Below are 25,860 nucleotides of genomic sequence, written 5' to 3' on the forward strand. Positions count from 1 at the left end.
TGTGTCGCGTTGTACTGAGACTCAGAAGATGATGTATAATAGATATATAAAATCAAGAATGCATTATTCAGATTTAATGTTTATCTAGGAAAACATGAATTGTTGACGTTAAATACACTGATTCCACATAACCCCCTTACAATACTCCCTCTCTCTCTCTAGCTGACATTAACACCACTTTGTGTTCTTATAGCATTTTTACAACATTCTGACGATGAATGCACTCCTGCTCACCTTTACCAAATCATTTATCTGGAGAGGAGAGAGGAAGGGCACACTTCAGGTAGGGAGATAGGGGGAAGGGGGGAAGAGAGGGCACAAAGAGGACYTGTCAAGATTTTTCTCTGCCTCCCTAAGCCTGCTGGGATGTTGGATTCATCCGCACACTGCCATTGGCTGAGGATGTGGTGGAACGATGGTGTGTGAATTCCACAGGGAGCCTCAGGATTGGCCAACGCAAACACATATACACACAGACAAACATACATGCCCGCACGCACAGTCACGAGCGCACACATACACACACGAAGCACACAAAATTGCACAGAGTCAAAGTATACACAAACACACAGACTTGCAGAAAAGCTCATAGAGCAGCTGGGAAGCAAGTGTTAAAACTAAAAGGCAGGGTGTGGGTGGGTGAGTTATGTCTGATTGAACCATTTTGGCATTACTCTGGTTTATTAATGAGGATGTCTGGAATGCAGACGATCATCAGAGAAGCCTTTCTGATGGAAAGGTGCCCATACGTTACCACACTGAGGTCAAATCCTACTCTCACTTTCCCCAACGAAAGGAGAGTGGGAAAAAAGATACATTTATTCACACCACAGAGTTTGGCCTTTCTCTGATGTGTTATCCTGTGTAGATCAATGTATGGCTGCAATGTAGGTTGTGGGTAGAAGGAAAGGTTATATGTAAAGAGCTGGATGGTACAGGTAACTGGCAAAATACAAGAAATACTTGAGTAAATGGGGGATGCAAAGTAAATTGAAAGCAGGTGGTTCCACACAGGTGTGGTTCCTGAGTTATTTAAGAAATCCACATCCCATCATGCTTAGCGTTATGTTTATAACCCAATATGGGAGATTCTGGAGCGGCGCCTGAGACGGCGTTTTCCACCACCATCAATAAAACACCAACTTATGGAATTTCTTGTGGAAGAATGCTGTCGCATCCCTCCAATAGAGTTCCAGACATTTGTGGAATCTATGCCAAGGTGCATTGAAGCTGTTCTGGTTTGTGGTGGCTCAACGCCCTATTAAGGCACTTTATGTTGGTGTTTCAATTCTGTAGGAAACCGTTTAAGTTAGAAGTAACCACACAGATGGATAAAACAAAATCTGAGCTGTTGAAATAAACCTTTTTAACATGACACCTTTGTCCCGTGTGTTTTCCTGAACAATTACTGTGCCTTTCCCTCTCAAACACTTGCATGGCTTATTACAGCTTGGTAGCTCCTTGGTTGCACACACACACACACACACACACCACCACACACACAACACACACACACACACACACACACACACACCACACACACACCACACACACACACACACACACACACACCACACACACACACACACACACACAACACACACACACACACACACACACACACACACACACCACACACACCCACACACCTTCTCAGTCTGCGGGACCTTGTTGGGTGATTGGGGATGGAGGACCCCTTCCCATCAATAGGACAGAGAAATATTATCAAACCACTACAGAGGAAAAGTTTGGCTATGGGATTGAACAGCAGGCAAGCAGCTACAACAGCACTTAACACATTCTCTCTATCTCTCCTCAGTCTCTGTAATGTAAGAAACACATAGCACCCATGGTTCAAATGAGAAAGACCTATTGGCTTTGCACCTTTCTCAGACAAAATGTTAACGCTTTGCACAAACACAAACACACACATAACTGAAGAGGTGTGTAAAGCTGAAACGTTTGTGTGTCCTTGGGATGGGACAGAGAATATAAAACAATCAACCTGCATGAGCTATAGCATCAGCAACTGGCTCCTCAATTGTGCCTGGGTTCGGAGCCTTGGTGGCAAGGACAATCAGGAGAAAGTGGTACTTGATTAAGTAACAGCTTGACGTCCGTTACATTAGCGATTCTTATTTGGCATTTTTAGCAGACCGAAAGAACTCTCCAATGAATCTGTTATGTTTCTACCCTCATCTCTTTAATTTCTGCTTTATCTCCAATCAACACCAATACACTTGAGGAGTCAACCAGAAAGCCTCTCCTTCCCTGGGGCCACTCTGGGTTTACTGTTGTTGTGTGTTTCTGTGTGCATTGTGTGTGGGTGTGTGTGTATGCATGCTGTGCGGTGTGTTGTTCAGCTTGTCTCTGGGAAGAGAGAGCACGATGTCCATCACACCACAGACACAAGAGGTGATGTTGTGGTTGAGAGAGCTGGGCACTGAGATAGATGTCTATCTCTATTCCTCTAAAAACCCGCTCCCCTTTCTTAAATAATATTTTTATACAGCCTCTCCACCCCCTCCCTCTTTCCCTTTTGTTCCCTTTTGTTATTTTTATATCTCTTTTTCTGGCATCAACCTCTCCCCTCTCTGTCTCGCTTATTCCCTCTCTCTCCAGAAAATTTCACATCGTTCCCCAGTCCTCTCTCTCCTCTATCTCTTTCTCCTCTCTCCTATCCTCCTCTCCTCCCTGTTCTGGAGGGTCTTACCAAATGCAGCCTCAGACAGAGGGGGCACCGTTGCCATGGAAACCAATTCTGTCGCTTTGTCCAAGCTTGAGAGGACCAACTCAATGACCTCACCATTCCTTTCCTTCTCTCTCACACACACACACACACACACACACACACACACACACACACACACACACACACACACACACACACACACACACACACACACACACACACACACACACACACACACACACACACACACACCACACCACACACACACACACCACACACACAACACGACTACACACACGATTAGAACAGCCAGACGTGCTGTGCTTTGCTGTGCTGTGCTGAGCCATACTGTACTGTGCCGTGCCAGTGAAGAGCATTGAGGTTCTCTATCTATCTGTAACAAATCTTTTGACTCAGTCCTGTCCCACCCTCTTCGTGTCCTTCCTCCACTACGCATACACAGATACACACACACACACACACACACGTTTTATATCATGCACACAAAGATGCAGATCCAGACACACTCACATCAACTCTGAACACACACACACACACACACACACATAAAGCAGGAAGGATACAAAGATCTGTCCATGTTTCATCTTCATCTCAACACCCCGTATATCTCTGTTCCAAAAACTCCCCGCAAAGTCCCTCTCACCCTCGTTCCCCAATACAATGACAGCAAACAGCAAACAACAACACATTTTCCAGTTTCACGCTGACGGAAGGAAAGATGGCCCCTATCCTGTAACCATGGAAGTGACGTATCCCCACGTCCTGCCCGAAGTTACTATCTAGGCCATCAGCCAATGGGTAAATGCTCTCGCCATCCCTTTTGTGTGCCATTGAATAACAAGCATTCAGCTCTGTTTCGTAATGGCACAGCCCTCAGGGTCTGCAGTGTGTGTGCGTGCGTGCGTGTGTGCTTGCGTGTGTGTGTGTGTGTGTGCGTGCACATGTGTGTTTATGCGTGTGTGTTTGTATGTGTGTATGCATGTGTGTGTCTGTCAGTCAGCCTGAGCACAGACAGACACTTCTACCTCAACACAGCAGGGTCGATGAAGCTATGCAATATTAATAAGGATAACAGGCTAGGAAAATCAGGTTCAAATGAATGCCAATCCATTCTTGTTCTTGACCTTAATTAAATGCAGCCAAAAGGATGAATTGAAGTGAAACAGAGTTGTCTCCTAATGCATTGTTTTTCCAGCTCCAGCTGTACTGTAGGTATGTATGAAGGTGGTTCCACAGACAATGTGTTTAATGCCAATGAGGACATGGCTCATTGTGTTTTAATTGGGACAGTAGCGAGGTGAAGGGGGCTGGATGAGTGATGGGGGAGGGATTCTGGATTCTCTAGGGGTCTTGCATGTGGATGTGCATGCGCTTCCCGGTTGGCCTGGATGGGGTGCTTGTTGGTGGGTTATGACGGGTGGGAGGGAGTCGCTCATACAGCTCTCCAATCACCTCTATGTCCCTTCAACCAAAAGAAATGTACAAAGCAAGCATGATGTTGAAACAATTGGGTAGCCACGGCCACTGTACAATGGGTCTTTTTTACGGTTAGCTGACTCACAGCTCTCTTCCGTTGACGGATAGTCAGGTAGTGTGAGGATAATATGGGATTTTGGGATATTTATATCCAAACAATATATTAAATGGGATTACAGAGAGGGATGGAGGGGAGAGGGGTGGTAAGAGGTGGAGTTAGAGGCTCTAATATCTTGAGATGTTAGGATGGTATTTCAGATATTGTCATCTCTTTAAGGGAATGACAATATGCAATAGCAGTGGTCTGTCTATAAGGGGCTATAAATTGATTGGTTGAAGGCCATCTATTGGCCAATGCTGTGACAGTCCCAATAACAGGATGCAACAAAAGACCACATGGTAGACTAGAGGGAGGGTTTGGTTTATAACAGTTTTGGGCGGTCTGACTGGGTGGGCCTAACAGTGTTTTCTCCTCCCTCCGTCCATCTGTCCGTCCGTCCCTGGCAGGATGATCCTAATGCCCAGAACAAGCTGGAGGACCCCGTGAAGGCCCCGGTGCCCAAGGAGGACGACTCCCTGAACATCCACAACTCCCTGACCCCCAAACACGAGAACCACAAGGTACTGGGCGAGGAGAACTCCTCGGAGGTAAACTCACTGCAGAACAACATGATGTAGAAGCCTGGGTCGGGATGAGAGCTCCAGTCCTGCTCTCTATCCCAGCCGCCACGCCTACAACTGCTACCACCAGCCAACCACCGTCTACAACACGGCAACACTGCCACCAAGCGGCCCACGCCGCTGAAGAAAAAAAACACACCACCCCAGCTGAAACTCCCCCTGACCTGCCACCGCCTATAGCGACCCCTTACGCCCAATCACGCCCCCCTGCCTCGCTGCCCTGCCCCTTCGTTGCTGTCACTCTGCTCCCCCTTACCCCCTGCCCGCACGCACATATACACACTAGAACACACAAACCGACACACCAGAACACACAAACACACACATATATGTACATACACACACTCACATATACACTCATATTCCCCTGCCTGCATTGGTGTATTTTGTAAAAAGAAAAAAATCATATGGAGTTTAAAAAAAGAAGTTAAACATTGTAAAAAATATAAAAGTTACTGAGAGGTTTCYATGTTTGTCTGACTAATTAAGTGAGTATGTATAAATATATGAAAAAAATGCTTGGATTGATATAAAAGAAACAACACACMGTGTCTTCGTTTTCATTGATGTGATTTCTAATCCTTTGATGTACTTGTTTTATTTTGTACTTTTTTGGGAATACAGACTTCAAAACAGAGAACAAAATCTAACAAAATGTTGAAATAAACCTTTTTAACATGACACCTTTGTCCCTGTGTTTTCCTGAACAATACTGTGCCTTTCCCTCTCAAACACTTGCATGGCTTATTACAGCTTGGTAGCTCCTTAGGTTGTACTCTCACACACACACGCATGCACACGCACACGCACACACACACACACACACACAGCTTGCATGGATCCTGTAGTTTGCTTTCTCACAGAACTGCAGCTGAAACACACAAAATAAAACTCTTCTCTCACCACTCATGTCAGAAAGAGCCTTATTCAGAAGGACAAACACACACATAACTCTTTCTTTCTGACACACGCGCACACACACACCCACCCACCCTCTGTTACATTCCCCGTTCACACATCATTTTTCATACCTTGCCCTGCATTCTCAATGAGTCTCGAAGAAGGCCTCTCCAATGCCATGCCTTTGTCGGAGTGATCATTGAGAGAGTTCTAGACTGATTGGCCAGAGTCTAGTATTGTAGGGCACTTCTTAAGCTGTGGGGCCTTTGGTTGGTTGGATGGGGGATGGAGGACCCCTTTCCCATCAATAGGGACAGAGAAATATTCAAACCACTACAGAGGAAAAGTTTGGCTATGGGAATGAACAGCAGGCAAGCAGCTACAACAGCACTTAACACATTCTCTCTATCTCTCCCTCAGTCTCTGTAATGTAAGAGAACACATAGCACCCATGGTTCAAATGAGAAGACCTATTGGCTTTGCACCTTTCTCAGACAAAATGTTAACGCTTTGCACAAACACAAACACACACATACTGAAGAGGGTGTAAAGCTGAAACGTTTGTGTGTCCTTGGGATGGACAGAGAATATAAAATCAATCAACCTGCATGAGCTATAGCTCAGCAAATTGCTCCTCAATTGTGCCTGGGTTCGAGCCTTGGTGGACCAGAGACAATCAGGAGAAAGTGGTACTTGTTAAGTAACAGCTTGACGTCCGTTACATTAGGGATTGTTATTTGGCATTTTAGCAGACCGAAGAACTCTCCAATGAATCTGTTATGTTTCTACCCTCATCTCTTTAATTTCTGCTTTATCTCCAATCAACACCAATGACACTTGAGGAGTCAACCAGAAAGCCTCCCTTCCCTGGGGGCCACTCTGGGTTTGACTGTTTGTGTGTGTTTCTGTGTGCATGTGTGTGTGGGTGTGTGTGTATGCATGCGTGCGTGTGTGTGTGTTCAGGCTTGTCTCTGGGAAGAGAGAGCACAGTGTCCATCACACCACAGGACAAGAGGTGATGGTGTGGTTGAGAGAGCTGGGCACTGAGATAGATGTCTATCTCTATTCCTCTAAAACCCGCTCGCCCTTTCTAAATATATTTTTATACAGCCCTCCACCCCCTCCCTCTTTCCCTTTTGTTCCCTTTTGTTATTTTTATATCTCTTTTTCTGGCATCAACCTCTCCCCCTCTCTGTCTCGCTTATTCCCCTCTCTCTCCAGAAAATGTTTCACATCGTTCCCCCAGTCCTCTCTCTCCTCTATCTCTTTCTCCTCTCTCCTATCGCTCCTCTCCTCCCTGTTGCTGGAGGGTCTTTACAAATGCAGCCTCAGACAGAGGGGGCACCGTTGCCATGGAAACCAATTCTGTCGCTTTGGTCCAAGCTTGAGAGGACCAACTCAATGACCTCACCATTCTCTCTATTCCTTTCTTTCTTACACACACACACAACAGCCAGACTGTATCGCGTTGTACTGAGACTCAGAAAATGATGTATAATAGATACATAGAATCAAGAATGCATTATGCAGATTTAATGTAATCTAAGGAAAACATGAAATGTTGACGTTAAATACACTCTGATTCCACATAACCCCCTTACATTACTCCCTCTCTCTCTTTAGCTGACCTAAATACCACATTGTGTTCTTATAGCGCTTTTACAACGTTCTGACAATGAATGCACTCCTGCTCACCTTTACCAAATAATTTATCTGGAGAGGAGAGAGGAAAGGCACACTTCAGGTAGGGAGAGAGGGGCAGGGGGTGAAGAGAGGGCACAAATAGGGCGTGTCAAGATTTTTCTCTGCCTCCCAAAGCCTGCTGGGATGTTGGATTCATCCGCACACTGTCATTGGCTGAGGATGTGGTGGAACGATGGTGTGTGAATTCCACAGYGAGCCTCAGGATTTGCCAACGCAAACACATATATACACAGACAAGCATGCACCCCCGCACGTGCAGTCACGGACGCACGCACACACACACACACACACACACACACACACACACACACTTGCAGAAAAGCTCACAGAGCAGCTTGGGAAGCAAGTGTTGAAACTTAAAGGCAGGGTGTGGGTGGGTGAGTTATGTCTGATTGAACCATTTTGCCATTACTCTGGTTRATTAATGAGGACGTCTGGAATGCAGACGATCATCAGAGAAGCCTTTCTGATGGAAATGTGCCCATACGTTACCACACTGAGGCCAATCCTACTCCCCCTTTTCCCTGAAGAAAGGAGGGAGGGGAAAAAGATCAAATGATTCACACCACAGAGTTTGGCCTTTCTCTGATGTGTTATCCTGTGTCGATCAGTGTATGGCTGAAATGGAGGTTAGGGGTAGAAGGAAAGGGTAGCTGTAAAGAGCTGGACGGTACAGGTAACTGGGAAAATAAAGGAAACACTTGAGTAAATGAGGGATACAAAGTATATATTGAAAGCAGGTGCTTCCTGAGTTAATTAAGCAATTCACATCCAATCATGCTTAGCGTTATATATAAAACCCAATATGGGAGATTCTGTAGCGGCGCCTGAGACAATGTTTTCCACCACCATCAATAAAACACAAAATTATGGAATTTCTTGTGGAAGAATGGTGTCACATCCTTCTAATAGAGTTCCAGACGTTTGTGGAATCTAAGCCAAGGTGCATTGAAGCTGTTCTGGCTCGTGGTGGCCCAATGCCCTATTAAGGAACTTTATGTTGGCGTTTCAATTCTGTAGAAAACCGTTTTAGGTATAAGTAACCACACAGATGTGTGTCTATGAGCTGGTGTGTGTGTGTGTATATGTGTAGGGTGGGATACATTACTTTCTAAATGTAATCCGTTACAGTTACTAGTTACCTCCTGTCCAAAATTGTAATCAGTAACATAACTTTTGGATTACCCAAACTCAATAACATAAATCTGATTACTTTCAGTTACTTTTGGATTACTTTCCCCTTAAGAGGCATTAGAAGAGACAAAAAGGATCCATCAAACACATTTTAGTGTGTTATCATAGTGGTCTCTGATTTGTGGTCAGACTCGCCCAGGTGGAACAAACTTAAACTTTCACCTTTTTTCAAGGCTTAATTGAATGTCATTGCGTAAACAGAAAGGTGTCATAATGTATTTGTTTTGCATCCTTGCTGATTTAAAAGCAATCCAAGAAGTAATCATCTAGTTTAAAAAATATATCTGTTATCTGAGTGGAATATATTTCTTATAATGTAACTGATTACCATTACAGTTTTTATTTAATGAGATTACATGTACTGATTACATGTAATCAGTTCCTCCCCAACCCTGTACTGTATGTGTGTGTCTGTGCGTGTGTTCTTACAGGGCGAGGTGACCATCGAGATGGAGCTCTACCGTCCCATAAATGCCAAGCCAAGGCCCCCCTGCAGTCCCCTGATCCACTATGACGTGTACCTCTACAAGGTGCCCAAAGCCCTGCCCAAAGCACCTGTTGTCAACCGGATAGGGGCCAGGCCCAGGGGTAAGGTACTGAGGTGGGAGGATGACATGTACCCCCCTTCGCAACCCTGTCCTATGTACAGCTCCCTTAGTACACGGTCCTTACCGACCATCGACCCCAGTGGTTATAGGACACGACCACGGACAGCCAAGGTGTGCACTCCCTAAGCCTAGGGTCAAACATCGCCACACCTCTATCTATCACTGTACAGGACTATACTGACATACAGTATACATGCTAAAACAAAGTGTTGCAATGTACTGGAACTGGAGACTGAAAGAATGTACTGACAAACAATGAAATATATTCATATGGACAGAGTCATACTGAACTTTTTATCCATCGTCAGTGGGTTTTTGGCGAGTTGCAAAACATAAAAGGTGGATTCTTCCATAACTGTGCAGCTGAAATATTAATAAAAAATCTTGGTCTGTATTTCAATAGTCAAAAATGGCTTTCTCTTCTTTTCTCTTCTCCTTCATCTATTACACTGATCTGGGAGAGTAAGCTATTTCAGACCATTAAGGTTACTGGTCGCCGTGATTTCAAACTACCTCACATCATCTGGTGTATACTGTAGTTAGTTACATAACAGTGGCTGTAAATGCACTACAAACTTGAATACTGGCAAATGAATGTGACACAACTCAAGTGTAAAGTCTCAGACACATTGAGGTTACTAGATTTTAAAACAAACAGTCGCTCGAGCAGCTACCATTGGATATTCTAAAAGGACAAAATCTTATTTCACCATGGATATACTGAACACATACAGTGCATTCAGAAAGTATTCAGACCCCTTTACTTTTCCACATTTTGCTATGTTACAGCCTTATTCAAAAACAGATAAAAGTTTTTTRCCCTCATCAATCTGCACACAATACCCCATAATGACAAAGCGAAAACAGGTTTTTAGAAATGTTTGCAAATTTCTTACAAATAAAAAAACAGAAATACCTTATTTACATGCGTCATGTGTGGAGGAAACCTGGCACCATCCCTACGGTGAAGCATGGTGGTGGCAGCATCATGCTGTGGAGACGTTTTTCAGTGACAGGGACTGGGAGAATAGTCAGGAGCGAGGGAAAGATGAACAGAGRAAAGTACAGAGAGCTTCTTGATGAAAACCTGCTCCAGAGTGCTCAGGACCTCAGACRGGGGCGAAGGTTTACCTTCCAATAGGACAATGACCCTAAGCATACAGCCAAGACAACGCAGGAGTGGCTTCGGGACAAGTCTCTGAATGTACTTGAGAGGCCCAGCCAGAGCCTGGACTTGAACCCGATCAAACATCTCTGGAGAGACCTGAAAATAGCTGTGACGTGACACTCCCCATCCAACCTGCCAGAGCTTGAGAGGATCTACAGAGAAGAATGGGAGAAACTCCCCAAATACAGGTGTGACAAGCTTGTAGCATCATACACAAGAAGATTCGAGGCTGTAATCAATGCTAAAAGGTGCTTCAACAAAGTACTGAGTAAAGGGTCTGAATACTTATGTAAATGTATTTTTCATTTTTTTTTGTATGTCCAAAAATGTATAAAAACCAGTTTTTGCTTTGTCATTATGATGTATTGTGTGTAGATTGATGAGGAACATTTAAAAAATATATATATTTTAGAATAAGTCTGTAACGTAACAAAATGTGGAAAACGTAAAGGGGTCTGAATACTTTTCGAATGCACTGTAATAACTGTGAAGTTATTCTCAATACTTATATTTTTATGATATAAAACAAAATAATTGTTTCTATACAATAAAGTAAAATAATTTCTCTGTTAACAAGAACTGTGTCTTGTATGTTTCTGTGAGGCTAGCTAAAAATTACTTTTCTATTCATAACCACAGGACCACAGAACGAAGACATACGGTATGGGAAGCACATGGAGCAAGGGATCACAGTTTCCCTGCTTCTTTCAGTTCATACAGTCTGCACTTGTGTCAGTGGCCTAATGTATATGGCACTTTCCTTCAAAGCCATGGATTGTGGGTTTGGGTCAATCTGGGTAGTTAGTAGCAGAGTGGCACACTGGYCCCAGAGGTCGATGGATCAAAACTTTCCTCAGTTGTCTTTTTTTTTTAAAAGGACATGAAAATTTAATGGGCGGATCTTCCATGCTGACGTTCCCACAAGCTTCTTACATTTATGAGTTCAAATGATAGGTTTCGTATACGATCAAGATTCACAGAACTCCCCTGGCTCAGAGGGGTATACTACAAAGCTCAGCTCAATATTCAGCTCAATATTCTGACATAACTTTATATTTTTTAGAAAGAGAAGCTTGAAATGGCATGATGTAGTTGACTCCACAACCAAAAACACATAACTTAGTTAACATTTCTTAATGAACCAGAAAATCTGTGGTTATTTCTGGTTGTTTATCTTTAGTTAGCTGGCTAACTCATTGACGCTACTCCTCAGGTGACCCCCCCTGCCAAACACACGACCAGACATTGATTGATTGGAGACAGCTTGTGTCAATTACTGAACATTTCTTAGAATTTTCTACATGCAGCGACATATGTGGCAATATGTGTAGAATTGCAGAAAATTWGCTTTAAAACAGCAACATTTTCTCTCAGCCTCATGAAAAAATGTTAGAATAGCATGCAATTATTTATAAAACTGCACGCGACTGGAGATAATCTTCATCAGTTTTTAGATKTTTTTTTATTTCAATTTTAGTGATTTTTTTTGCATTCATGTAATCTAAAGAAGCACATAAAGCACATACAAGCTTCATAATTCATAAAGGTCATTACTGACTGATATTATCTCATAGAACAAAACGTATAAGATCTCCTAAACCTGTGTTAACCTCAGACCTTATTTTCAGCGTTTATCCCAAAACCCCATTATTTCTGCATTAATTTCCCCCATAGGAATGGCTGAACGAACCAGAGGTATGGCTTGTTAGTGGTTGTTAGAATAACAAGCACCATGAGCGCTTTTCCCCCCCACACCCATTACAGTGTTTTAGGTGCCAAACTTATGGTCATATTGTAGCAGTGTGTAGGAGGGAGATTCCTAGATGTGAGAAGTGTGCAGGAGGGCATGAGACAAAGGAATGTGTAGTTGCAGCCTGGTCTCATAGACTAGACATAACATAGTAAATGAAAATATGTAACACTCAAATTAGTATGATATGTTACGTTTGGTATGGTTTCATAAGACAGATAGTTACTTAAGGGAAAAACTAAAGTAGGGTGGTTGGTAGGGGAGGATGGGTAGGTGTGTCTAGCAACCAAAGGTTGCGAGTTCAAATCTCATCATGGACAACTTAGCATTTTAGCAACTTTTCAACTCCTTACTACTTTTTAGCTACTTTGCAACTACTTGTTAGCATGTTAGCTAACCCTCCCCTAACCCTAACCCTTTTAGCTAACCCTTCCCTTAACCCAGGGGTGGGCAACTCCAGTCCTCAGGTCCCTGATTGGTGTCACACTTTTTCMCCATCCCTATCAAACACAGCTGATTAATCAAATTGCATTCTAAACTGAAGATCATGATTAGGTGATTATTGGAGTCAGGTGTGTTAGCTGGGGCTGGGGAAAAACTGTGACACCAATTAGGCCCCCAAGGACTGGAATTGCTCACCCCTGCCCTAACCCTCTAACCTAACTCCTAAACTTAACCATAACCATAACCCTAACCCCTAGGCTAGCTAACGTTAGCTACCTAGCTAGAATTCATAAAATATCGTACTTTTTTGCAAATCATAACATAAGGTATGTTTTGCAAATTTGTAACATATTGTACGTTTTGCAAATTCGTAACATATAATACAAATTGTAATTCGTAACATATCATATGAAATGAGTGATAAAATCCACAAATTAATACATACCATACGAAACATAACATATACTAATGAAATGCTCTGAGATCAGGTTGCAGCATCGGTGGGAAAAGTTGTGTGTGTGTTACCTGTAGGTAGGAGTACCCATGGTGCTGGAGATCAGAAGTGTCTGGTGATGGAAAGGCAGGTTGAGGTTGCCAGGATCAGAGTAGTACAGAAGGTGTCATATGAGGAGGCAGTGAAGAGTGTAGTAAAGGAAGATGGGTCCAGGGAGAAGGATCCTAAGAGGCTCCCTTTAAGTAGGCTGAAGCCAATAGAGAGTGATAGGAATAACATGTGCTTCAGTAAGGTTGGATTTTTAGCATTTGTAGCCATGGCTATCAACTGTACCTTACAAATGGAACGTAAATCACAGAAAATAGATGTTGTGGTGGCAGCTGCAGAGAAGTACTTGGGTGTATGAGATTTTACTGCAGGATTATGAGAGGGAGTTACGTCGGGATGCCACCGGGCCGCAAGCAAAGTCAGGGGAAGAGGAATATTGCGACACAGAAAGGTGTATTCTGACGAAGAATAGAGGGGAAAAAGAGGAAGAAGAGGTTGAAGAGAAATGAATAAAGGAAAGGTTGAATTTGAAACTGAGGAAGAGTGTGAAAAAAATAGAGATGGGGGTGTTGAAGAGGACTGATGTCAAGTGTGAACAGAGTGAGCCGTGCGAGTGAGAGTTCTGGAGGGGAAATGGAAGTGAATGAGGGTGAGTTAAGTGAGGTGGAAGGTGTAGTGAACAGCTCGGACCCGAGCCTGGCATCAATGGACATGATAAAGAAGAATCTGGTCCAGTAGGAGTGACATTTTTGCAGAAAGTGGGTCCTTACCTTTTGGCGTTACCATTTGTGGTTTCAGGGTGGGTGAAAACAGAGTTGGGTGCTGTGGAATCGGTGAGGATAACCAGAAGTGGTCTTGTGATAATTGTTTGTGTTACTGCTGGTCAGAGGGAGAAGGCGCTCTGTGTTAAACGAATGGAGGCAAGAAATTTGAATTGTTTTGCTCTCAAGAAAAGGGCGCCATTGAAAATAGTGATTACTGGGGTAGCAGTAAATATAAAAGTTGACCAACTGAAGGGGAAGATTCCCGGTGTTTGTGATGCTCGTCATTTGGTACAACTCAGGCAGGGTGGCGTGAGTGGTGAACGAGAAGATTCATTGTCTGTTCTTTTGAGTTTTTATGTTGAGTCTTTGCCTGACAAAGTGATGTTAGGATAGATAAGTTATCCTGTATGAGTTTTTGTGCCGAATACATTACGTTGTTACAGGTGTCAAGCTTATGGGCATGTGGCAGCAGTGTATAGGAGGGTGGTTCCTAGGTGTGAGAAGTGTGCAGAAGGGCATGAGACAAAGGAATGTGTAGCATTGGGGAAAGTAGTGGTATGTGTTAATTGTCGGGGTGCCCATGGGGCTGGGGAAGTTGTCATATGCTGAGGCAGTGAAGAAAGTAGAGGAATATGGGTCAAGGGGAAGGGATCCTAAGAGGYGTGGTGTGAGTTGTTGATCTTTACCAGTACAGAGGGAGGGATCCTGAGAGGAGTGGTGTGAGTTGTTGATCTTTACCAGTACAGAGGGAGGGATCCTGAGAGGAGTGGTGTGAGTTGTTGATCTGTACCAGTACAAGAGGGAGAGATCCTGAGAGGAGTGGTGTGAGTTTTGATCTTTACCAGTACAGAGGGAGGAGGATCCTGAGAGGAGTGGTGTGAGTTGTTGATCTTACCAGTACAGAGGGAGGGATCCTGAGAGGAGTGGTGTGAGTTGTTGATCTGTACCAGTACAGAGGAGAGATCCTGAGAGAGTGGTGTGAGTTGTTGATCTTTACCAGTACAGAGGGAGGGATCCTGAGAGGAGTGGTGTGAGTTGTTGATCTGTACCAGTACAGAGGGAGGGATCCTGAGAGGAGTGGTGTGAGTTGTTGATCTTTACCAGTACAGAGGGAGGGAGGGGATCCTGAGAGGAGTGGTGTGAGGTGTTGATCTGTACCAGTACGGAGGGATAGGCCAACAAGTGATATATGTTTCAGTAAGATTGGATGTTTTGCATTTACAGCAATGGTTATCAACTGTATTGCAGGTATGGAAAGTAAATCGCAGAAAATTGAGGTTGTGGTGGCAGCTGCAGTGAGGTATTTGGGTGTGCGAGACTTGACATCAGAAGAGTTACAGGGTGTGTTACGTGGTGGTGTCCCATCCTTTGGTTGTTGGCCTGAGGTAGGACTAAATATATTTAAATAGTGGAGTAGGGAGATTTTGGGGGGGAGTGTAGTTTTAGATGGTAGGGTATTTGCTTATCTGGCTTGCTTCTGAAGCTAAGCAGGGTTGGTCCTGGTCAGTCCCTGGATGGGAGACCAGGTGCTGCTGGAAGTGGTGTTGGAGGGCCAGTAGGAGGCACTCTTTCCTCTGGTCTAAACAAAGATCCCAATGCCCCAGGGCAGTGATTGGGGACACTGCTCTGTGTAGGGTGCCGTCTTTCGGATGGGACGTTAAACGGGTGTCCTGACTCTCTGAGGTCATTAAAGATCCCATGGCACTTATCGTAAGAGTAGGGGTGTTAACCCCGGTGTCCTGGCTAAATTCCCAATCTGGCCCTCAACCATCACGGTCACCTAATAATCCCCAGTTTACAATTGGCTCATTCATCCCCCTCCTCTCCCCTGTAACTATTCCCCAGGTCGTTGCTGCAAATGAGAACGTGTTCTCAGTCAACTTACCTGGTAAAATAACGGAAAAATAAAAAATAAATAAATACATTTATTTTTTCAAGCAAAGTATAAGGGAGTTGTACTCCAGTCTAGAAGGTGGCGGTAATGCAACATTTATTGGATGCCAACCGCCGTTAAACCTCATCGAAGAAGAAGTCGAAACGCTTTTCACATACTCAGATTGTCCCTCTCTTCGTGCAGTAGAAATTACGGTCGTGTATCATGCTACTTTTTCACAACAAACATTCGGAAAAAGAAATAGCTATGAATAGGGAATTGTTTTAAACATATTCAATTATAGTAGTTATTATTGACGAAAAGGTAATTTGAGCTGTTATGATTTGTCCTGGATAACGCAAAAAAACCGTGTCAACAATCTAGCCAACTTCATAGCCTCCCTCGACAGTCTGCACTACTACTGCAGCTAGCTAAATGTACTTTCAATGTTAGTATTTATCTAGCTAACTAGCAACTCACCAGAAGACATCCCAAAGATTCGTATGAGATAAGTCTTCATCCCTTCTCAAGATGTTTGCAGAGCTCAACAGTATTCTCAATARTAGTCCCGACAGCTTCAAGCCGGTAACCCTAACCTCACCTCTAACCGTAACAAATTTAAACCCCTATGCCTAATCCTAACCTTTGTGGATTTATGTGTGTTTTTTGCAGGGAGAGTTTATTTTAGTGTCTGACAAACATACAGACGCGTCCTTCCTCATTCACCATTTCCTCTCATTTTATTTACGAGGTGAGGATTTATGTGAGTGGACTGATGTCTAGTTGACTGTCTGTAACACCGTGCCCTCTTGATGTTGACTGTAGTGTTAGGTGAAAAACAATGAAAGACAGTAATAGAGGGAATATATGGGGCCAAGTTGTGTACTATGATGCACTCTAAGTGGTCAAAAATAAAATCTGTTGAGGCCAGACGTGCTCAGAAATGTTTTGTGTGATTTACAGCGGGCTGTAAGGTGTGTTTCCTGGGTCTTGTGCAGTCCTTCAGTCACTACAGTGCAATCAGTCAACGGTTGGTGAGTATACTTATCTTCCTAAACGCTGGGTTAAACTTTCTCCCAGCCACTCTCCACATACTGTGCAAGTAAATGTGTCTTTACAGTTGTGTATGATTTGCTGTTGCTTGGTGGAGATGTATTAACTACATGTTGTATGGGTTCTTTCACTGTGTTCCATGTTAATCAGGGTGTGAGTTTGACCCAGGCAAGGGAGAAAGGGCAGCTGGTGTTCTTAGAGGGACTAAAGGAATCCTTGGGGGTACTGCTTCAGGGGGAGGCCAGCAAAGGAACCCGGACAATGGACTTCCTCAGGTACCACCTGTCTGTAGTGTTGACTTCGATTAAGCCTACTCCTGGACTAAAAAGCATGTTCATTCAGTGCAGAAGCTCCATTGAAAGTGRTTTTTGGTCCTACAATATCATAGACTTTATCTGGTTCTGGGAATCCAACCTGTATTGTTTGACACACTCATACACCTTTTTTTCTGATGTAATCAATGCAGTTAATGATAGTATGAATCTGAAAATCTCTTCCTGCTTCATTTATCTCCCCCTCTATGTCCCTTTTTCTTTCTTTGTCTCTCATCCCTCGCCCCCTCAATCTTTTTCCCTGTCCCCTTCCACCTCTCCACAGAGATCCCAGTTCTGGCCTGCGGGGTCTATATGACTTTGTGCGGGACAATGTAAGGGGGGCAGTGGGTGGAGGTGAGGAGTGGGGTACCCCTGTGCTCCTGGTGGATGACCTCAGTGTGGTCCTGAGTCTGGGGGTCAGTGTTGGGGCAGCGCTGGACTTCAGTCATTACTGCAGAGCCACTGTCTGCTCCGAGCTGCAGGTCAGATAATACAGTATTTTACATTTACATTTTAGTCATTTAGCGGACGCTCTTATCCAGAGCAACTTAGTTAGTGAATTTCTCTTAAGATAGCTAGGTGGGACAACCACATTACACACTCATAGTAAGTACATTTTTCCTCAAAGTAGAAAGGGTGGGGCGCTGTGGGATGATTTAAGATACTCTTTGAAGAGGTAGGGTTTTAGATGTTTTCGGAAGATGGGAAGGGTCTCTGCTGTCCTAGATCTAGGGGGAAGCTGGTTCCACCATTGGGGTACCAGGACAGAGAAAAGCTTGGACTGGGCTGAGTGGGAGTTGCTCTCCCAAAGGGGTGAGAGGGCCAAGAGACCAGAGGAGGCAGAACGGAGTGCTCGGGTTGGGGTGTAGGGTTTGAGCATAGCCTGAAAGTAGAGATGGGCAGTTCCTCTTGCTGCTCCGTAGGCAAGTACCATGATTTTGTAGTGGATGCGAGCTTCGGCTGGAAGCTAGTGGAGTGTGCGGATGAGCGGTGTGACATGGGAGGCGCACGCTATCACAAGCTCGCTGTCTCTCCATTGTCTGACTCTGTTCAAATAGTCACACACATTCCTCTATCTACTATCCCTTTTCTTTTTGATCTGCAGGGCAGCATGGTGATGTTGGTGCGATGTGAGGCAGAAGATGAAGAGGAGGAGAGTGATGATGAAGGCTCAGAGCGGCTCCTGAGGGGCCTTATACACCAGTGCAGCCTCACACTCCAAGTACAGGGTCTTCCCACCGGCTACTGCAGGGACATCCACGGACAAGTCAGATGGATTACATTATTTGTGTGTGTGTGAGAGTGGGAAAAAAAGAGAGAAAGAGATTGCGTGTTATATGCAGTAGAAAACTGTTAAACGCATTAAGCTGAACTGTACTGTGTGCGTGTGTTTCAGGTGGAAGTGTGCTGGCGAGGACAATGTGACAGGCAGCAGACCCAGAAGAAACTCTTCCAGTACAAGGTCCATGACAAGGGGGCTTCCTTTTTCGCCAGGGGGATGTCCAGTGCAGTCCTTTAAGCCCTCAATGGATCCCTTCTACCTCCCTTCCCAGTGTTGATCCCCATTTCATCACCTCTCAGTCGCATGGCTCTCTGGGCTCAACCATAGAGAATGATAGAGGCCTCTAGTGGCCAAAAGGCTATATTAGCATGTGCAGCTATTAGGCCTCCACCATTTTAAAGTAGTCAACCTCATAGAACTTCCAACTTCATTGGCTGATGAAGGTGACTCCTGGTGACTCTGTTGGAATCATGTCCAACTGGGTCATCAGAAGGGATCAGTCAATTGTGAAGAAGAAAATGGACTACTTCAAAATGGAGATGCCTCAATGGAGCTGTCTATGCTGTCATATATGTAATGGCACAGCTACAAAGATGGCCATGATCATGAAACAGGTCGCGATCAGTTTTGAACTGGAGATGTGGTATTGAATTGAACATTGGATTTCCGCTTTAAAACCAACCCAGCACATGCATTACAAAGCTGACATAGGAAGCCTGGGTGAATAGGTAATTTCTCAAGCGACATGGGAACTGACTTGACTAGGTTGCACTTGTGTTATACAAAACAAAAACAATAAACGGCACATTTAAGACCAGTGTAAGAGTTTTTTTGGGCGTTGTTGGTCATGAAGGTAAAATACTGTGTGGTTTACAGTAGTAAAACACGTTTTCAATAATATCCAGGGCGTGTCGCTATATCCTCATGCTTTCCTGTCTTGGATGAAGTAAAGGGTGAGAGGTCGACAATTCACGCTGCTGCTGAAAATACACAGTGGTGACATGGTTCTGTTGATGCAGTCAGTTTTTCCAGTTAAGTTACTATAATAAGGAGGTTAAGACCGTACACGAATAGCTCCTGGATAGCAGGACCAGCACTCTCGACGAAGACACGATAAAGTTATTCAGCCAGGCAAGTCAAGTGTAACGTAGTAGCTAGCTAGTTAACGTTGGTGTGTGTTAACTTCGGTAGCTAATTGACTCGATTAGCTAGCAAAGCGGCCCATAATAATCTTTAAGCTAGCTAACGAAGTTAGACGGGTAGAACCTAGATTGACGATATCTTTTTTCGACCTAGGGTAGAACTTCTCTGGGTTTGGCGGGGGGATGAACACTGAACGTGGGACTCGCGATTAGGTGTTTTTTGGTAGTAGCAGCTAACGTTATAGCCAGCGAAGTTCGCTTAACTGTTAACTATTGACAGACGAAGTCACTGGCATTACTCGGAAAATCGCTAGCTAATGTGATTATCTAATTGCTAGCTGCCTGTCATATTAACAGCGTAAGGTCAACAACCCTGCCTTGCTGTCATGGATACGTTGCTGCTGTTGGTTGGCATCAGATAGCAATGTGTTAGCAAGCATTTACCATATCTGCTAACAGTAGAAACTAGCTAACCTTAACACCATCCGTTAGCTAACGACGTTACGCTTGATTCAAGCGTTGAAGCTGATTTTACGTTCCATTTTGCAGAATTATTGATTAACATCGTTTTTGGTCGTTTCAGTTGTATATGATAATACGAAGGAAGTAAATATCGGCTAGGTAGTGGCATTCAAATTAAGTTGCCCTGCAGTCGCTAACGTTAGCTAGCTAAGWAGCACCTATTAAAGCTAACGCTACTGGTGACTCGTTTGACAGCGCGCCCTCGGGAGGCCTGTAAAGTTTGTTCTCATGGCAGAAAACTAACACCATTTATTCACCCAACTAATTAATTACCATTAATCTAAGCATCGGGAAAACTTTCACACAATTGATTTGAATGAGATCACGTGTAGGGATATTTATTGTGTTGCATCACCCTTACCTACTGTGTGCACAGACGAGGGTGACAGTGTTTCTGAATTATGTTTTAGCAGTAGTACTAACTGTAATTGATACCAAATTGTGAAATTAAAATGTAGTTAACTTTTTTTCTGTCTGGGGAATTTATATTTTTACAGAGCTGCGCCACACCAGTTGGTTAACGTTGACRAAATGCAATTTTATTGGTCAACAGCTATACATTAACTGTGTAATTGGACCTTTGTCACTAAAATTGCTTTGACATTTGAAAACGGTCTGTTTTGTAGGCCTGGCCCAAACTTGTGTACTCTGTCACCTCTGGCTGCATCTCAAATGGCCCAAAAAATACTGTTGAMGTGCCAACTTGTTAAGCACATTTGTATTCCTGAACTTATTTAGGCTTGCCATAACAGTGGTTGAGTACGTATTGACTCAAGACATTTCAGCTTCTTTTAAATACATTTGTAAAAATGTAAAAAACATAATTCCACTTCAACTTTGTGCACACATTTGTTTACATTCCTGTTAGTMAGCATTGTTTTCTTTGCCAAGATAATCCACCAACCTGACTGGTGTGGCATATCAATAAGATGATTAAACAGCATGATCATTACACAGGCGCACATTGTGCTGGGGACAAAAGGGCACTCTAAAATGTGCAAGTTTTGTCACACAACACAATGCCAAAGATGTCTCAAGTTTTGAGGGAGCGTGTAATTGGCATCCTGACTGCAGGAATGTCTACCAGAGCTGTTGCCAGAGAATTTAATGTTAATTTCTCTGCTGTAAGCGCGAGAAGTTCTATTTTAGAGAATTTGGCGGTACGTCCAACCGGCCTCAACCGTAGATGGCGTCGTGTGGGCGAGCGGTTTGCTGATGTCAACGTTGTGAACAGAGTGCCCCATGGTGGCCATGGGGTTATGGTATGGGCAGGAATAAGTTACGGACAACAAACACAAACACTCAGTTCCTATGCTTCCTGGCTTATGTTTTGGTCACCCTTTGCCTTTGACAGCTTTGCATACTCTTGGCATTCTCTCAACCAGATTCATGAGGTAGTCACCTGGAATGCATTTCGATTAACAGGTGTGCCTTGTTAAATTGTGGAATTTCTTAACTTCTTAATGCGTTTGAGCCAATCTGTTGTCTTGTGACAAGGTATGGTATACAGAAGATAGCCCTATATGGTAAAATACCAAGTCCATCTTATGGCAAGAACAACTCAAATAAGCAAAGGGAAATGACAGGCCATCATTACTTTAAGACATTAAGATCAGTCAATCTCGGAAAAGTGCAGTCTCAAAAACAATCAAGCTCTATGATGAAACTGGCTCTCAGTTTCAGGAAAGGAAGACCCAGAGTTACCACTGCTGCAAAGGATAAGTTCAGTTGATTAACCAGCCTCAGAAATTGCAGCCCAAATAAATGCTTCAAAGTTCAAGCAACAGACACATCTCAACATCAACTGTACAGAGCAAACTGTGTGAATCAGGCCTTCATGGTTGAATTGCTGCAAAGAAACCACTACTAAAGGACACCAATAAGAAGAAGAGACTTGCATGAGCAATGGACATTATACCGGTGGAAATCTGTCCTTTGGTCTGATGAGTCCAAATTTGAGATGTTTGGTTCCAACCGCCGTGTCTTTGTGAGACACAGAGTAGGTGAATGGATGATCTCCACATGTCTGGTTCCCACTGTGAAGCATGGAGGAGGAGGTGTGATGGTGTAGGGGTGCTTTGCTGTTAGTGATTTTATTTACAGTCGTGGCCAAAAGTTTTGAGAATGACACAAATATACATTTTCACAAAGTTTGCTGCTTCAGTGTCTTTAGATATTTTTGTCAGATGTTACTATGGAATACTGAAGTATAATTACAAGTATTTCATAAGTGTCAAAGGATTTTATTGACAATTACATGAAGTTGATGCAAAGAGTCAATATTTGTAGTGTTGACCCTTCTTTTTCAAGACCTCTGCAATCCGCCCTGGCATGCTGTCAATTAACTTCTGGGCCACATCCTGACAGATGGCTGCCCATTCTTGCATAGTCAATGCTTGGAGTTTGTCAGAATTTGTGGGGTTTTGTTTGTCCACCCGCCTCTTGAGGATTGACCACAAGTTCTCAATGGGATTAAGGTCTGGGGAGTTTCCTGGCCATGGACCCAAAATATCGATGTTTTGTTCCCCGAGCCACTTAGTTATCACTTTTGCCTTAAGGCAAGGTGGTCCATCATGCTGGAAAAGGCATTGTTCGTCACCAAACTGTTCCTGGATGGTTGGGAGAAGTTGCTCTCGGAGGATGTGTTGGTACTAGAGGTCGACCGATTATGATTTTTCGATACCGAGGACAAAAAAAGCAGATGCCGATTTAAAAAATATATATAAATATGATGTATTTATGTATGATATGTGTATGATAAATATATAATATATATAAAAATCGGCGTTATATTATCCTGTAATAACTTGCGGCTGAACTTGAAAGGGGTTTTCCTTCGTTATTTTACCGGTTCATGTCTTCCATAAAGAATGTTTTGATCTACTCAATCAGTCCTGGTGTTTCGCAGATGGAGCAGACTGACAGGGGACCATGCAGACAAGCTTTTCTTGCGTGTTTCACTGCACGTTATCGAGCACCTATAAACACAGTTATAGCAATGGTGAATTACTCTAGATACAAGACTCGCGTGGTCTCGTGTTTAGCTATAACAATACTGATTCTCAACTGATGTATATTATTTGGGGACCTGGTGACTCACAAAAAAGAATTAGTCTATGTATTGACATTTGATAACAGTGATACTTAGCTCATATGTTAAAGAAGGCTCGTGGTCCCATAACTGTTTCTGATTGTACTAGCGTTGATCTATCGTTTGCAATTGTCATTCTTGAGGTATCAGCAATACTTGTGTAGAGTGAATGTGGTCGCTCGATAATAGATTATAACTCTAGTTTGATGATAGTGCAACAATACGCTTGTTTAAGCACATTCTTGTCGTTAACAATAACCAAATAAAGGGAGAAACACTTTTTAATATATGAACACCATTTGCCATAGCAAGTTGGTTGTGAGTTGAGTAATTGTGAAATCATCTACACGTACTCATTATAATTACAGTCTTCTCTTTTTCTAATATAACATAGTTGAATGTGCTGACACATTTGGTAAAATGTAAAAAACAATATTCCAACACAAAATTCACAACCTTATGGTGCCAAACAAATTACATCATTTGAATTGGTACAAATTCAAATTTATTACTCCTAGATTAGTCCATAGTCGGACGGATGTGCTGGTATTTTCTTTGGCTCAAGGAAGTATCACAATCTCAAAACATTAAAGATGGAGCAAACACGCCTACAACATACACTGACTGGGTGGTGAGCAATATTCAATGAAGATGATTAAACAGCAATGATCATATATCAAACAAACAAGCGACTGGATGGCGGCACATTGTGGCTGGCCAGAGAGCCACTTTGATGTAATGTCCTTAAAAACAGGAGTCAAGCACAATGTAGGCTCTAGTAGTGTTGTGTGGCCGTGCCACAGGTGCCCTTTGAGTTAGTGGACCGGGTCCTAAATGAGGTACCAAGGTACACTACAAAATAGTTGCAAGTTTTGTACAAACACAAACCAACACAAGCCAAAGATGTCTCAAGATTTTGGAAGGGGAGCGTGTAAATTGGCATCCTGAATGAGATGCAAGTGCCTGGATGTCTAACCCATAGAGCTTGTGTCCGGACGTGCGATTCCCTGCCATGGAGAAGTGTGTTGGTTTGTGACTTGGAGACAGTGGTGCGACCGGATTATCGGATTTTTCGGAATGGAATAGCCAATTGTGTATTGTGTACAAAAAAAGCCAGATGCCTCTCCTGGAGGGACTCTCCCAGAATTTCTTGGACAAAAAAAGACATATATATAAATTTGCATGTTTTATGTATCGATCACTGCCGATACAATGCTATCCTAGGAAACTGTATTGTAAATCTCTGTGGTGCAATGTGCACTGATGGCGTTGGTGGAAATAGAGTTGATTCTTAGCAGAGAACATGATCGATCTCCGCAGACTTGTGCTCAATTGGAATCCAGTACTATGGAGGATACGGAGGGGGAGACGACTTAAAACAACAGGAACAATGTACGCCAGTCCATAAGCATCACATAAGGCCTAATTTCACCTCTTATGCTATCTGAGTAAAACTCGAATAGACTGAGATCCCATTAGAAGCAACAACTGTCGCATTGACAATACAACTCTCCATCGACCACCACAATGCTGATTGTGACAATGAAAAAAAAAACAATAGTGGATACGAGACAACAGGGTGGTCTGCAACCATTATAAGCGGCCTAGCGATTTGTCCAATTACAGCTTAAGGCAAGACGTCGTATGGAGCGACCCAATAAGCGAGTGGGTTCCTGAACAGGCGTGGTGACAGACCACAGGGCCACAGACACCTATCTCCAAGTTCCCCACTAACCTAATGCCGCTTCCTGGTGAATGTTTGGTCACATTGCAATCCGAGATCGATCATGGCCGGTGTGGCTCTTCATTCACTAACCTAAGTGGTGAACGGCGAGTGGAGTACGGGAGGTCTTAAGAAAGACTCTGGCACTTCCATCCAGAGTACCCGATTTTAATGGCAGTCAGGGGCTACCTCTGGCGGAGCACATGGAGAGGCGAGGGTGGCTGGGGCTCAGCGTACGTGCAGCTCATCCAAATGAAATGGCAACCCCAGGATGGCCAACATCATGGCGACTCGTGGCAATAAGGTTTTGCTGTGTCTGTCAGCGTAGTGTCCAGCCAGCAATCACCGGAGATGGCGCTACCTGACCCCACGGAGACAGGCCAGTACATCAGGAGCACCGTGGGCAGGAGGCCGTAGGAGGCAACAACGCCCACAGCCCCAGAAGAACGCCTACCGGTCATGCTTGGAGGATGTTGCCAGGCAGCAGAATAACGTTCTCCACGGGCCGTCCTCCAGAACCTCTGTCACGTCTGTCACACTGTGCTCCGACGTGTTTTGACCTGCTTTCACATTCCTGTGAACGAGTCACAGGGTCTGGTCGCGCACGAAGTGGCGGGGATGTAGCGCAGAGGCTATAGGCTTGAAGGGTGTTGAATGCCACGCCAGAGCCCTGCAAAATGACCTCCAGCAGGCCCAAAATGTGCATGTGTCTGCTCAAACGGTCAGAAACAGACTCCATGAGGGTGGTATGAGGGCCCGACGTCCACAGGTGGGGGTTGTGCTTACAGTCCAACACCGTGCAGGACGTTTGGCATTTGCCAGAGAACACCAAGATTGGCAAATTCGCCACTGGCGCCCTGTGCTCTTCACAGATGAAAGCAGGTTCACACTGAGCACATGTGACAGACGTGACAGAGTCTGGAGACGCCGTGGAGAACGTTCTGCTGCCTGCAACA

General features: G+C 43.9%; 1 protein-coding gene and 2 long non-coding RNA genes across 4 annotated transcripts in view; all 3 read left to right on the forward strand.

Moving 5' to 3' along the window:
- The window catches only part of LOC139022522 (uncharacterized), an 89,198-nt gene extending 69,252 nt beyond the window's left edge, over positions 1-19,946 (forward strand). The window contains exon 3 of the long non-coding RNA XR_011474822.1: positions 19,932-19,946. This is a non-coding gene — a long non-coding RNA (uncharacterized lncRNA). The remainder of the gene's footprint in view (positions 1-19,931) is intronic.
- On the forward strand, positions 3,016-5,551 carry LOC139023707 (uncharacterized). Its single transcript, XR_011474843.1, has 2 exons — positions 3,016-3,511; positions 4,697-5,551. It is a non-coding gene; the product is annotated as an uncharacterized lncRNA (long non-coding RNA).
- LOC111958747 (elongator complex protein 6) lies at positions 15,943-19,238 on the forward strand. 2 transcript variants are annotated; one of them, XM_023980002.2, is made up of 7 exons: positions 15,943-16,362; positions 16,450-16,528; positions 16,741-16,811; positions 16,981-17,105; positions 17,428-17,476; positions 18,250-18,411; positions 18,541-19,238. In XM_023980002.2, exons 1-7 carry the CDS (start codon positions 16,309-16,311, stop codon positions 18,661-18,663), a joined length of 663 nt encoding a protein of 220 aa, XP_023835770.1. In that variant the 5' UTR covers positions 15,943-16,308; the 3' UTR covers positions 18,664-19,238. The 2 variants fall into 2 exon arrangements, with proteins under 2 accessions (XP_023835770.1, XP_023835769.1); XM_023980001.2 differs by having other exon boundaries at positions 15,945-16,362; positions 17,428-17,626.
- Positions 19,947-25,860: the final 5,914 nt, after the last annotated feature.

This window comes from Salvelinus sp. IW2-2015, linkage group LG35 (genome assembly GCF_002910315.2).
Source record: "Salvelinus sp. IW2-2015 linkage group LG35, ASM291031v2, whole genome shotgun sequence".
NCBI classification, from domain to species: Eukaryota; Metazoa; Chordata; class Actinopteri; order Salmoniformes; family Salmonidae; genus Salvelinus; species Salvelinus sp. IW2-2015.